Source organism: Pogoniulus pusillus, chromosome 22 (assembly GCF_015220805.1).
Source record: "Pogoniulus pusillus isolate bPogPus1 chromosome 22, bPogPus1.pri, whole genome shotgun sequence".
In the NCBI taxonomy this organism is placed as follows: domain Eukaryota; kingdom Metazoa; phylum Chordata; class Aves; order Piciformes; family Lybiidae; genus Pogoniulus; species Pogoniulus pusillus.
The window spans coordinates 20,264,988-20,278,965 of NC_087285.1; the positions used below are offsets into that span (position 1 = coordinate 20,264,988).

Here is a 13,978-nt window from a genome sequence, read left to right on the forward strand (position 1 = left end):
GTTTTTACTGTATTATAGGTTATTACTGATAGAAAGGAAAAAAAAAACCACTTCATTGTCTAGATGCTCAAATTATTTTTGTACATAAACCAACTTTTGGTGGCTTATTTTATTATTAAAGTGATCATTCAGACAAAAGAGAGGTCAGAGAAGTGCCACTGCACCAGTGGGTAGCTGGGTATGGTGCAGTAACACCTTCAAAAGGAGAACAGATTTTATGCTGCAGAAATGAGATCCTTCCTCTACCAAGATGTGTTTTTAAAAGCTTATTTAAAAGTATGTAGTGTGGTTTATGTTCAGTGCCAAATCAATTGTGACCCCTGTAACAGCAGAACTGTTCAAAATGGGGGTTGGTTGGTGGCAGCTGCAAGGCTTATTTTGGGTAATAGCAGAGTAACTTTCACATGAAAAGGGTAGGACCTCACTTGGAGAGAAAATAATCTCTGCAGCTCCGTAGGAAAGCTTGGATGTGGGGAACCTGTTCTTGCAGTGAAATCTGTTACAGTCTATATCCTACGTTCCAAATACTTTTTGTCTGTGTCAAATGTGAAACTCTACAGCTCTTTTACATACAAGTTCTTCTCATTTTTACTTTCTAGCCAGCCAAGCTAGAGATTTATTATCAAAAATGCTTGTAGTAGATCCAGACAAGAGAATTTCTGTAGATGAAGCCTTACGTCATCCTTATATTACTGTCTGGTATGATCCAGCTGAAGCAGAAGCTGTAAGTTTGCATTTAAAACTAATGTTAAGATACCAATTTAATGACTTTGAAGAACACCTTTCAGTTTTAGTCAAGAGCATGCTTTGAACTCCTTCCTTGGCTAGCAAAAGTCACACAGGAAGCCCAAAAGCCACACGTAAAGCCTTCAGATCTACATTAGGGAGAGAATTATCTGAAGAACAGCTACTGAAATTGAGTTGATGTAATTTTGAATGTGGTTATTGATAGTTCTTTTTACTTCATGAAAGCTGCCAGGGTGGTGGTCATCTGGGGCTTGTGGAGAAGGGGACTTGGGGCCTTGTAAAGCCTTGCAATGAGTTCAATCTTGGTGCTTTTAAAGAGCTTTTGAGTTGAAGACAGGACTGGAGAATGGTATTGGGAATAGACAGCCGAGGGTGTAGGTTACACATTGCTACAAATGTTGTCATGTTGAAGTTTGTAGTTATGCTTATAGCAGACACACTATCGACTTTCTTTTCTTTGTAGCCTCCACCTCAAATCTATGATGCACAATTGGAAGAAAGAGAACATGCAATTGAAGAATGGAAAGGTAAATACATACGATAGACATATATGTATACACACACACACACGCATATATGAGCCTGTACATACAGGTAACACTGAAGTCTATTCAACAGTGCTCTTTTTTTCCCCCCTGAGTATTTTGTTGTAGTTCTGTTTGTAATCTCAGTGGTTTTATCCTTGAGAGCAGATTCTCTGAAAGAGAGCCACGTGCCTCTTCTCTGTGTGCATTGGTTAAGCCATCTCTTGACACTATGTCAGGGGTTGGAAGGGACCCAGTGAGATTGAGTCCAACCCCCCTGCCAGAGCAGGACTGCACAATCTAGCACAGATCAGAGGAACACATCCAGACAGGCCTTGAAAGTTTCCAGATAAGGAGACTCCACAACCTGCCTGAGGAGTCTGTGCCAGTGCTCTGTGACCCTTACAGTCAATACCTTCCCCTTATGTTGAGGAGGAACCTCTTGTGCTGTGACTTACACCCATTGTTCCTCGTCCTATCTCAGGGAGCAGTGAGCAGAGCCTGTCCCCTGCTTCCTGACCAATCCTCAGATGTTTAGAAACATCTATTAAATCCTCTCTCAGTCTTCTCCAGACTAAACAGCCCCAGGTCCCTCATCCTCTCCTCATCAGCCATGCCCTCCAGTTCCCCAATCATCCTCATAGCCCTCTGCTGGACCATCTCCAGCAGATCCCTGTCCTTCTTCAACTGGGGAGCCCAAAACTGAACACAGTATTCAAGATGAGGTCTTACCAGGGCAGAGTAAAGGGAAAGGAGAACCTCCTTTGATCTGCTGGACACACTTCTTGTACACCTCATGATCCCATTGGCCTTCTTGGCCACAAGGGCACATTGCTGTGCTGTGGATGTTATCCACCAGGACTCCCAGCTCCCTCTCCACAGGGCTGCTCTCCAGCAGTCACCTCCCAACCTGTACTGCTGCAGTTTATTATCCCTCCCCAGGTGCAGGACTCTGCTCTTGTCCTTGTTGAACCTCATTTGGTTCCTTTGTGCCCAGCTCTCCAGTGTGTCCAAGTCTCACTGGATGGCCACATAGCCTGCAGCTGTATCAGCCAAGCCTACCAGTTTTGGTGTCATAGTTTCCTAGAGATCTTAACATAAGAGGTTTTTGTGGGTGTGAATTTCCTCTCCTTGTTGCTTATTTTTTGACCAAATAGGTTAAACTCTTGACTTAAATAAAAGAATAAAGAGCACTGTGGTATAGAAATCAATTCCTCCTCATAGTTCTAATAAAAAACATTTAGTGGTGAGGCAGTTTAGATTTTTCACATCAGGGGACCAAGGGTGATAGACATATTTGCTTAGTACTTTGGAAGTTGCATGGGTTTATAAAATAGCTTTATAAATCTCAGGTATTGATTCTGGGGTTTGAATGGTTTGTTTTTTCTTTAGGGCATGTCTACACTTTAAATTATTTTAGATTAACACAACATGGAAAATTGAAATGGATCCACTAAATTAATCAAATCCATTTGTAAATGTTGTTGCTCAGAATTAAAGAGGTCTTAATCTAGTAAATACTGTTGCTTTTAGTTACAGTAAGGCTGTAGGTACACACACAAGCTACTGGGACTTAACCAAAAGCATAACTTAAAGTGGACCTGGTGCTCTGCAGCTGTAATAATCCTTTGCTCTGAAAGGGATTAAGCTAAGCCATCTTGAGCATACCACACTGCAGCCATCTCAGAGTAATGGATGCTCCTTTAAAGTTACAGCTCTGATTTTGTTGTTCAGGTGTCTGTTTCCAAATTGTCTTTGATTAACAAATAAAGGTTGTCATGCAGTGCTGTAATTATTTCTTTAACCTGCCTCAGAATTTCCAGACTGTTCTCAAAGGATCCAGAACAAAGACAGTTGTGTATGATTTTGCTATCAAGGTGTAACTTCCATGGTGCTTATGCACATGTTTTTATTTAAATCCCAGTCTGATTGGTGGTTTTTTGGGGGGTTGTTTTCTTCTCTGCTTTTTGAGATTGAGCCCATCATAGGTATGCATGAAGTTTAAGGCTGGGATGATTGTTATTTCTGCCTGGACAGCTGTTCTATATTTAAAATAGGCTAATTTTGGTACATACTTGGTGTCTTTGTGGTGCACAAAGAAAATCTGTGGAATTCTCTAACCATTCCTGTAGGCTTTTTAAAAAAAGACCAAACCAACAAACAAGAAAACAAAAACCCCCAAGCCAGATAAATACCTCTCAAGCTGCACTTTCAGACTGACTTTTAACCACATCATTTTACCTTCACACGTGTAAATTGTGTACAAGTCTGCCATCTTGACCTTTTGTTTTTCCCTTGTGTCTCTTCTCATTTTCTCACCCTTCTCCTGTAAGAATTAATATACAAAGAAGTAATGGATTGGGAAGAAAGGAGCAAGAATGGTGTGGTAAAAGATCAGCCCTCAGGTTAGTGATTGTTTCAGTAGGATTCCTGTAACTGGTACGTAGTGCTGATGTAGTGAAAGAAGAATGCTGTCTAGCAAGCCAGGTAGGCAAACGTTTTGTTGTTCAAGATCTGCCTCTGGAGATGCATGTGCAGTGTTTCTTCACTGTTGTGAAGTAAGTTGTAGGAAAACTTAAGCTTTGTGTGACTGGCACCTTGAACTGCCTTCTCCCCAAGAGGCTCACTCGTGAAATGGCCCAACACCTGTTGCATGGATGGCTCTTGTGCTGCATGCTGATTCTGTGGCTCTGCATGAATGTGTCCCTTTCATGCAGCCCTAAGTGTTGTTAGAGATCATTTAAAATAGTTAAGAGTGCAAAGTGTTTATGCCTGTGGTTGAATCTTTGCTGTTTGCAGCTGTTCTCTTGGTTCAGCAACTGGAACATTGTACTGTCTGTTATTAACTGTGTCTGTTGGATCTCTTGATACTTAGGACAACATTCTCATTATATTTTGGTGCTTCTTTTTCTCCTTTGTTGTTTTTTTCTTTCCTGCCCAGGGATGGTTATGAGTGTCAGGGAACTTAGTGCTTGCTTTGCTGCTGTTTCTTGATGTCTTGCTTTAGTAAGGATTTCTGTGGGAAAGTGATGCTCAGAGCCTAGAAGTGTGTGCGTTTGTACCAGCAGTATTGTCTTGCCTCAGATTTTATTATGTTTGGTTTACTTAGCACAGATGCAGCAGTGAATAGCAACACCAGTCCTTCCCAGTCATCATCTATCAATGACATTTCATCCATGTCAACAGAGCAAACATTGGCCTCAGATACAGACAGCAGCCTCGATGCCTTGACAGGACCCCTCGAAGGATGTCGGTGATCAGCCAGGATTGCAGACTTGACTTTGGAAAAAAGAACTCTTGCTTCCATTGGGTCTGAATTGCTTGTAAGTTAATGGAACCAAGTAGAAAAACTCCATGTTCTGCATGTTCTGCTAAAGTAATGCCTGTGTTTTTTTACTCAGTTGTTATGAAATTGCCTGCTTAATGTCGTAGAATGAAAGCAAATCGATGTCTAAAGAACAAATTCAAATCTAGACACTATTACAGGCTTTGCTTTGTTTCAGCCTATTTCAGGTGAGCAGTTACAATAGACTTCTAGCTAATGACTCCTAAGTGGGTTTGTGACTCTTCAGTCCCAGCTGGCAGGCTTTCTGTGACACAATGGTTGTTTACATTTTAGTACAGTATTGCTCCTTAGTGGGTTTTTTGAATGTATGGTCTGGATGAAGTTTGTTTTCACATGTGACTCTGGCAGTTTGCTTGGTTTAACGACTGGGGTGTCGTATTGAAGTGTGAACTCATGTATTGAATGCTCTCAGTACTATGTTTAAAGGGCAGTTACTCTTCCACACAGCACTTTTTTAAACTGAGCCCTTGAGCCCTTCCTATCTTCGCTTTCCAGGGAGTCTACCTTCTCGTAGAGGAGCTAAAGATGAAGTTGAAAGAATGTAGCCATTACTTTGTGCTTCTAAATCTTTTCAGCTTTTAAAACGTGGATGGAAGATGCAGTGGCTTAATTAAATCTCGAGGAAGGGTGAGTGGCTTACCTGTGAAGCAGTGCCTGTTTGCAAAAGGAGAGCATGCTAAAATGCTCTCTGTTTTCTGGCTTGTGGTGGCAGTCCTTTGCCAAAAACAAGCAGAGAGGGAAATTGTATCTGTGATGCTCTTCATTCACTGCAGGCTGATAAGAGGACAGATGAACTGCAGAGACTTGCAGCCTCGGAAAGAGCCGTGTAAATGTTTTCCATTTTTTGAATGGGTCCATTCTATCTAGTGAGTAATTAAAGAAACAAATACAGTAGCTTTTAGGCACTTGTAAATTAAGGATTTAGTTGACAGACCTTAGCTCAATTCCCACCTTAACCTCTCTGTCTGACCTAAGAAAGGAAATCACATTTAATACATATTTTGTGACTCCAGGGTCAAAGAAGAGGAGGAGATTTGCTGTTTCAGTACAGGCTGATCAGCTCAGTTTTCAGAAGCAGAAAAGCCAAACATTGCTTGTAACATTGTTCAACATGGTGAATTGGGAAATGGATCTGTGGTAGAGCTGGGCTTAAACTTCTCTATACTACACACTCATAGGTTTGTGCACGTTCACTTTGGAGTGCACAGGTATGAGGTTTTGCTAAAGGCTCTTGTGTTTGCATGCATGTGAGACTGAACTGTGGAACTGTGAGAGTTTGTGTACAAGATGAGGTAAAATACCACTTTCTTAAAGGCACTATATTTAGCTGTTGATCCAGATACTCTTGACTTGAATATATAAATAGACCTACAATCTACTGGCCCGGCCAGGCGCTGCATTACTGACACATTTCTCCTGTAAAAGAAAATGGTTCATTCTTTCTGATCTTAAGCTTTGAAAAGCAGCAGCTTCTCTTTATGCAAACATTAGTTTTACATTAAAATTCTCTCCCCCTTTTTTAAGAGCTTCTTTTGCTGTAACAACAAAAAAAAAGTGACTAAGGTTTTACTGTCCCACAAAGCTTAAAAAAAATAGTCTGATGTTAACTTTGGAATCTTGGATGTTTCCAATTCTGTTCCAGGATATTGGGGATGGGATACTTCAGTTTATCTTTGGATACTGATGGTATCTGTGAAGTGTTTTTTAGTGCATCCTTGTTCTTTGTGTAAGTGGCAGTTGCTAAAGACACCTATTTAAAATGAGCTTTGGTGATTTCCTGTGGAAGTTACCTACTGGATTTCAGTTTTCAAGACTTTAGTCTTTTTTACAGCTGAAGTTGCACTCTGCTGTGTTCATTTGCTTTAGAAGTTTTAGCACCCCAGAGTTGTTGGTTCATTTTTGGTTTCCTTTTCTTTTCATGTGTTTTGAATAGTCACAAAGATAAATGTTTCGTATTGGACTTGAGCTGTTCAGAGAACTGTGGGGTTGGACTGTACAACCTCCAGCTCTCTTCAGGATGAAATTATTCCATGATTCAAATTACCTTTTAGTGTTTTTTAACAAAACTTCCCTAACTCCAGGATTTTAACTGGTATCTGATCTTCTGCTACACTCTTTTAGCTTGATTATGTATTCTTGGAACAAAGAAAACCCCTTCTGAAGTTAACTGAGCTCATTTGTAAATCTCATTGTAAGAGAAGCTGTCTCATACCTCATTTGTTTTAATGCCTTCTTGCTCTGGCATGTGTTGAAGCTTCAAAATTTTCTGGAGCTGTTGCTGCCTTGGGAACAGGTATGAAATGTCTGTGAATATTGTGGGCTTTGATTCCAGTGTAATTGAAACCCAACTTGCTAATAACCTGAGTGAACATCCATCTCAAGAAGGCCACAACATGCAGCTTGCCTTCGGGAGGGGGCACACAGAGAGATGCATGCTGGAGTTCCCATGCTGTTTCAGTGTGCTCGTGAACACACTGCATGCAGATCATGTGCTTAGAGTTGCATTCCTGACTGCAGATTCAGTTCAGTGCCACACTTATGCAATGGTTGTCAGTGCTGTGAGGACCTCATCACTGACGGAGGACGAAATGCACATGCAGCTTGACAGGGCTTGGAAAGAGTTGAGGGGGTTTGGTGTGCAATAGAATCACTTTTATTCCTAGTGCTAAAATCATGTCTATAAAGAAATGCAACTGACCTTTGGGGTTTGGTTTGGTGGGGTTTTTTTTGCACTTTGGCCTTTATAAGTATTTATATGTATTTAAAGATGAAGACTATGTGAGTGTGTGTATACATATATCTATAGTAAGAGACCTCCTCAGTTTTGTAAACATGAATGTTAACTTTTCTTTGAGAAGCTTTGTATAGTGTTAACACTACTGCAGTACACATAAACATGAACTATGACTTAAAAGAAGTGGTCAACATAGATACAATCTGTAACCTTAACTGCTCACCTGAAAAAAAAAACAAACCAACCAAACAAAAGAGGGATCTGTGGTCAAACATCAGATCATTTACCAGAAATGGGATGTTAAATATATGAACACTGAGTAGCTGAATGGCATTGCAGAAATGGAGTATGTTTGAAACAGTTCATTTCATCTGTGCTTGTATCAGTTTTTTTTTTTTCCTCAACCCAAAAATCAAACCTTAGAAAGAGAAGCTTGGCATGTTGAGATCGGGGTGAACAGCCTGTGAGTGTGCTTTGAGGAACTACTGTGATATGGCAAGTCTAGTTTTTAATGGGAAAAGGTGAGAAATTCATGTCAAAGTTAAGGTTTGTCTGCATAGACTGTACAACTCCATCTAATGGCTGGAAACTGGTGTTGGCAAACAGCCTTTGAAGCTTGGTCATGTTTCCAGTGAGGGGTTTGTATTTTCTTGTCAGATAATGAAGCATAAACTCAGCCTGAACTAGAAATTAACCAACTGGTTGGTAAATTTCAGAAACTGTTAGGAAGTGGAGGGGCTCTTGAGGGTTTCTCTGTCTAAGCTCCTGACAGAGCATGCATGGTTACTGAAAAATAATTAGGTTAAAAAAATCCATGGATCTAGTTTTTCTTTCCTAAAGGAAAGACCCTAAATGCTAAATTGATTTGCTTTTTACATCTGATGGTATTTGGCTTAAAATGACAATTTGATGACCGAAGCAGGGTTTAGGCATTCAAAAGCCCAGCTGACACACCAAGTCTCCAGGAGCTGGGTGGGTGACCCTTGTTTTGGTAGCAGCACAGCCCTGCAGGTGGGTGTGTGCTGGCAGCTCAGACCCTGAAGTGCAGACAAATCTTTACTGAGCAGAAGGCCTGTTTGGAGCATGGGTTCAGGCCAGCAGCAGTGCAGTTTGTGTGAGGGGTTCGTTTGGATTGTGACACTTGACATGGAAGTGCTTAAAGTGTGTGTGGGGGGTAAATGCTGAACAGCCTTTGTCTGTATATTCTACACATGTCATATGGATTCTATCAGGGCTTGATGCTAAACTTAGTGATACCATATACTGGGAACCAAATTCTTGCCTGGGATGTGTGTTGTGTAATTCCTGCTCAACACTGGGTTGGATCCGGGGATACCTGCACCCAGGTGCAGAATTTGGACTTGATTTCCTGTAGGTGAATCTGGTGATTCCTTTGCTTTTCCAGAGTGTCTTTGATTTCTTTTTATGTTCTATTTTAAAAAAGCCATGTTGAACTATGACAGAAAAAGCCTATTCTGGCTCATCTTTTACATGCAATTTAGATTGTCTGTTCCATGAGTGCTAGTGATGTCTAAAAGCTTCTTACAAATCCAGGTTCTTCTTTTTATTTAATGTCTGCACTGCATGCTAAGATTGTCTGGAGCTAAACTGATGTTTCAAGTCAACCATCTTCTCTCATATCAGTGTTGGAGGAAAGTGGAAAGCTCACCATCCTTTCTGTTGGTGTTCTATCAAATTACTGTTTGTTTGGGGTTTGTTTCTGTAGCTAAAACTTGAGTGGTTGGATTTCAATCCCACGGTGTTGCTTTGTGGATATACATTTACCTGGGTCTGCTATTTCAAACAATGACCTGTATGACAAGTCCAGTATAAAACTCAACTAATAAAATGCACTCTTCTGCAATCTGTTCTTGGAAAAAAAAAGATGACAAATAAATTTTGGTCCATGAATTCAAAACAAAATAGAGGGAAAAATACATTTTAACTGGTTTGGAAGTTGTTTTTTAATTCCTTGATGCTGCTGCTTATTTTGTGAGGAGGTGCTTGCAGTTTTGCACAGAAGAATTCAATGAGTTTGCTGGGCTTGAAGCACTTTAGGGTTTTCCTAAATACAACCAGCATATGGTGTAAAAAGGAATGGCATGAAAATGTTCCATGTGTTTAAATTCTGGTTGCAAACGTTGCTATTAGGGTTGTTTTTTTTTATCAGCATCTTCCTTTAAGTAGGAACTTGTTTGCAGACATTTGAAATGAGACTTCTGTTTTTAATGGGCTGAAATTTAACACATAGTAAGAGATCGTTTGAGAAACATCTTCTGCTCAATTGCCTGTGGGATAACTTTCAGTAGCAATGTGACCACCAGCCAACTGTGATGCAGAGGTGCAACAACCGTGGCTCCTGTGGCAAGGTCAGCTCTCTGTGGGCACTGGGATCCCTTTTCTTAAGCTAGAACTTGTGGTTACAGGTCATAAGGTAGTTGTATGTGCTGTGGTAAGGCCAGAAACGTCTGCTGAGTGGGACTCTCCTGCAGTATGAATGCCGCAGGAGGATGCTGTCCTGCTCTGACATCCTAGCCTGACCCCTGGTGCCATCTAGGGCGCGTTCAGGAGAGGGGATTTGTTTCCCAGGCTGGCTGAGTACTTCGGTGTTTCTTAGGATAACAAAAGCAGAGGAGAAAGTAATCAGGTAAGAACATCACTTCATGTTCACTACCTGCAACAGCAGTCAGATGTGTTAGTGATAAGGCTGATTTAATTCCCTGGAGCAGCTGCCTCCTGCATTGGGAAGAACTCTTTTGAAACCCCAAGTGTGTGGCAAGCTTTTCTATCAATTCAGATGCTTCAATTGGTGCTAATTTTGTAAAAGCAAATGTAACAGATGGTTAGCAGTCGATTTGTCTGCTTTTGATACCTATATTTTCTTAAATGCTGGCAAGCCAGACTTTATAAACCCACTAGTGTGCGTTTTCAGCTTCATCAGATTCCCAGCTTTTCCTAAAGTAAGGTATTTCAAGTTCAGACAGTAGTTACTGTTTCCTGGGAGCTGTTGCTTCAGGTGTTTTCTACACTAATAAAATGACCACAATTAGAAAAGACAGCAATACAGAACTATCCTTTTCTTTAAAATAGGGGAGATATGTTGGGCTCTCTGGGGTGGTTTTAGCAGTTTAGTGTAGCCAAGAAACCTGATTAAGAGCAACTGGGATAGATACTTGCCTGCAGTTCACTTGGTACAGTGAAGCCTTACCTGATCTTAAGAGAATTTATAAAGACTATAGAGATTTTCTTCTATTTTAAAGAGGGGATAACAAATAGAATGAATGAATTTTGTTTTTCATATAAATGCAAATGTTAATTCCAGAGAATATATTCTGTAGGTTACTCCAGAACCATGTGCTTTTAAAATCTTTCATAGGCTCCTTGAGTGATTTATTGCAATTCAGTTTTATCTGACTCAGAATAAAACCCCTCTAAGAGTTAGCTCTTTCTGTTGAAATGCCTCTTCAGTTTCCACTCCCTTCCCAGTGCTTGGTACCTCTTGTTTTGTCCCTCTTTTCCCACCTCCTGTTTACTTACCCAATGTCACAAAAAGTAGCATCAAGCCCTCTCACTTGTTACAGTGTTCTGATTTTTATGGCCTTAATCTTAGTTACGGTCTATGATTTCAGAAGGAAGATGTGCTTTGAAGTCTAATTCTCTTGCTCCACATGGCCTCTTCTGCCCCTGGAGTTAGGCTTTGACTGGCACATCTCATTCTCAGTGCTTGTGCAATAGGAACGTGTTCCTTCCAGTGCAGTGGCCACGTTGTCTGATGCTGGACATTGTTTTTCAGGATGACTAGAAAGTTGGCTTTGGTTTTGTTTTGGAGTTACCTTTTTTTTATGGACAGCAGTCATGCTTTCTTGTGGTTTGGTTTTTTTTTTCATTTTGAGGTTGGTTGGGGTTTTTTTGGCACTGTTTTTGTTTAAGACAACTAGAATTTCATAAGGAAAAAAACTGTCAAGAACTGGTTGTGAAGTTCTAGTTCAAGCTTCATGCTGAAGCTGTTTGGTTTTGTTCTTTCTCCAAAAACCTTCTCATAAAACCAGTACTAAAGCCACTGTAAAATTACAAATAAATATGTATACTTCAAAGATCTGAGCAGTCTGTCTCATTTACTCTCACAGTGTTTTCCTGGGCTGTTTTATGTAACGTTTCAGTTACCACTTTAGCTTCCAGCAAACCATAAAGAGTGTGTCCAGCAGATCAAGGGAGGTTCTCCTCCCCATCTACTCTGCATTGGGGAGACCTCATCTTGAATACAGTGTTCAGTTTTGGGCTCCCCAGTTGAAGAGGGACAGGGATCTGCTGGAGATGGTCCAGCAGAGGGCTATGAGGATGATGAGGGGACTGGAGGGCATGGCTGATGAGGAGAGGATGAGGGACCTGGGGCTGTTTAGTCTGGAGAAGACTGAGAGGGGATTTAATAGATGTTTCTAAACATCTGAGGATTGGTCAGGAAGCAGGGGACAGGCTCTGCTCACTGCTCCCTGGGATAGGACAAGGAGCAATGGGTGTAAGCTGCAGCAAAAGAGACTGCCTCAACACAAGGGGGAACTTCTTTACTGCAAGGGTCCCAGAGCACTGGAACAGGCTCCCCAGAGAGGTTGTGAGGCCTCCTATGGAGACTTTGAAGCCCTGTCTGGGTATGTTCCTCTGTGGTCTGTGCTAGATTGTGTGGCCCTGCTCTGGCAGGGGGCTTGGACTCGATGACCTCCTTGGTTCCCTTCCAACCCCTAGCATCCTGTGAGGCTGTGATAAAGTAAGTATTGGTATGAAAAATTAACAAGGAACAGCTTTAAGTTGGAGCTGCCTCCTCCTGATCAGCTGGAACATTTGGACACATTAGCAGCCCCTGGGTTTGCTGCCAAGTGTGTTTGGGACTTGGTACTCTGCAAACTGCAGAAGCTTGCCTGGTAGTACTGCCCGATCTGCATCCCATCCCTGCACTCAAACAGTGCCACAAGCAGACTGTGAGACTTGCTTTCAAGTCTCAGATAAGCTACTGGCTGTGTGTGTGTGTGCATCTCCATACAGAAAAGGACTTTGGGAGAGTTTTCACTTTCTGTCAGTGTTGGTTCATTTTGTTCTCACTGAACAAGGCAGAGGTGCAGCTCACCTGAAGATGCAGTTCTGTTGGAGTCATTTTGAAGAAGAGGGAAGTGCTTTCTGCAAAAGCAGTGATGGGATTTCCAGGCATTTTGCACAGCTGCCTGCTCTAGCTTGGGAAAAGGAAGAACTTGACTGCTACTTTGCTCTGGTTTCTTACAGGATCATAGAATGGTTTAGGTTGGAAGGGACCTCAAAGGTCATCCAGTTCCAACCCCCCACTGTAGGCAGGGACACCTCCCACTAGAATGGGTTGCTCAAAGCCTCATCCAACCTGGCCTTGAACACCTCCAGGGAGGGAACATCCACAGCCTCCCTGGAGCTGGGGTTGTGCACCCTGGAGAAGAGGAGGCTCAGGGCAGACCTCATTGCTGTCTACAACTACCTGAAAGGAGGCTGTAGCCAGGTGGGGTTGGGCTCTTCTGCCAGGCAATCAAGAACAGAACAAGGGGACACAGTCTCAGGATGTGCCAAGGGAAGTCTAGACTGGATGTTAGGAGGAAGTTGTTGTCAGAGAGAGTGATTGGCATTGGAATGGGCTGCCCAGGGAGGTGGTGGAGTTGCCGTGGCTGGAGCTGTTCAGGGCAGGATTGGACGTGGCACTTGGTCTAGCCTTGAGCTCTGTGGTAAAGAGTTGGACTTGATGATCTATGAGGTTTCTTCCAACCTTGGCTGTACTGTGCTACTGTGTGATCAGGGAATGGGCTTGAGCAACATGCACTTGGGAATAAAGGGCCTGCAGCATTGCTCTGGGTGTGGGACAGGGCAGGGCTGCTTCACCCCGTGAACTCTGTGGGACGAGGCTCTGTTTTTTTGATTCAGTGACATCTGATCCTAGAGCAAGCTGCTTGCTCTTCTCAGGGGAAGAAGAAAAACATCTGCAGTTCTGCTTACTCCCCCCGAGCTGTGTTAGTGAGGCTGAGCTCGACAGTCACATTTAAGCCATGAAGCACAGAAATGTCTGCTTTAAGATTCAGTACAGGTTTAAGTACACAAAAGCCATCCATCATGTTACAGTTCTTCTGCAGTGGCTTAAATAACAGTGGTTATTTTGCTGATACTTGACTGTGTGTGCAGCATTAATGCTGGTGTCAAAGCAGTTACCTGGGAAATGTGTTAGCTCTGAGGAGAGGTGAGTGGAGCCTGCTAGTGACACTCTTACAGCTAAGGATTCCTGTCTGGAGGCTGATCACAGTCCACAGAAGCAACTGCCTTTGTAAGAGACTCCTCCTCTATGGATGAACATCCCTTCAGTGAGAGGAACTTCACAGCATCTCTGGATCCCAGGTACAGGAGGGCTGTGGGAACTCAAGGGAGGTGCAAGTGTGTTGTTGTTTCTCTGGGTTTGTCTCTTAACAGCTGACTTTGGGATATGACTGGATGAGGCACTTAGTGCCATGGTCTGGTTGACTGGCTAGGGCTGGGGGATAGGTTGGACTGGATGAGCTTAGAGGCCTTTTCCAACCTGGTTGATTCTATGAACTCAGCACTCTTTAAAGCCCCTTTAACAGCTGTAGG

At 42.3% G+C, this 13,978-nt stretch overlaps 1 protein-coding gene across 5 annotated transcripts in view; it reads left to right on the plus strand.

Annotated features, from left to right (window-relative positions):
- Positions 1 to 11,445, plus strand: part of MAPK9 (mitogen-activated protein kinase 9) — a 31,739-nt gene extending 20,294 nt beyond the window's left edge. For 3 of the 5 annotated variants that reach the window (XM_064162130.1, XM_064162129.1, XM_064162131.1), the window contains 4 exons: positions 600 to 724; positions 1,211 to 1,274; positions 3,605 to 3,676; positions 4,386 to 11,445. In XM_064162130.1, the coding sequence (XP_064018200.1) occupies positions 600 to 724; positions 1,211 to 1,274; positions 3,605 to 3,676; positions 4,386 to 4,528 (404 nt within the window). In that variant the 3' untranslated portion in view covers positions 4,529 to 11,445. Of the gene's footprint in view, positions 1 to 599; positions 725 to 1,210; positions 1,275 to 3,604; positions 3,682 to 4,380 lie in introns of those variants that run through there. The other 2 variants (XM_064162132.1, XM_064162133.1) reach the window with 2 other exon arrangements.
- Positions 11,446 to 13,978: the final 2,533 nt, after the last annotated feature.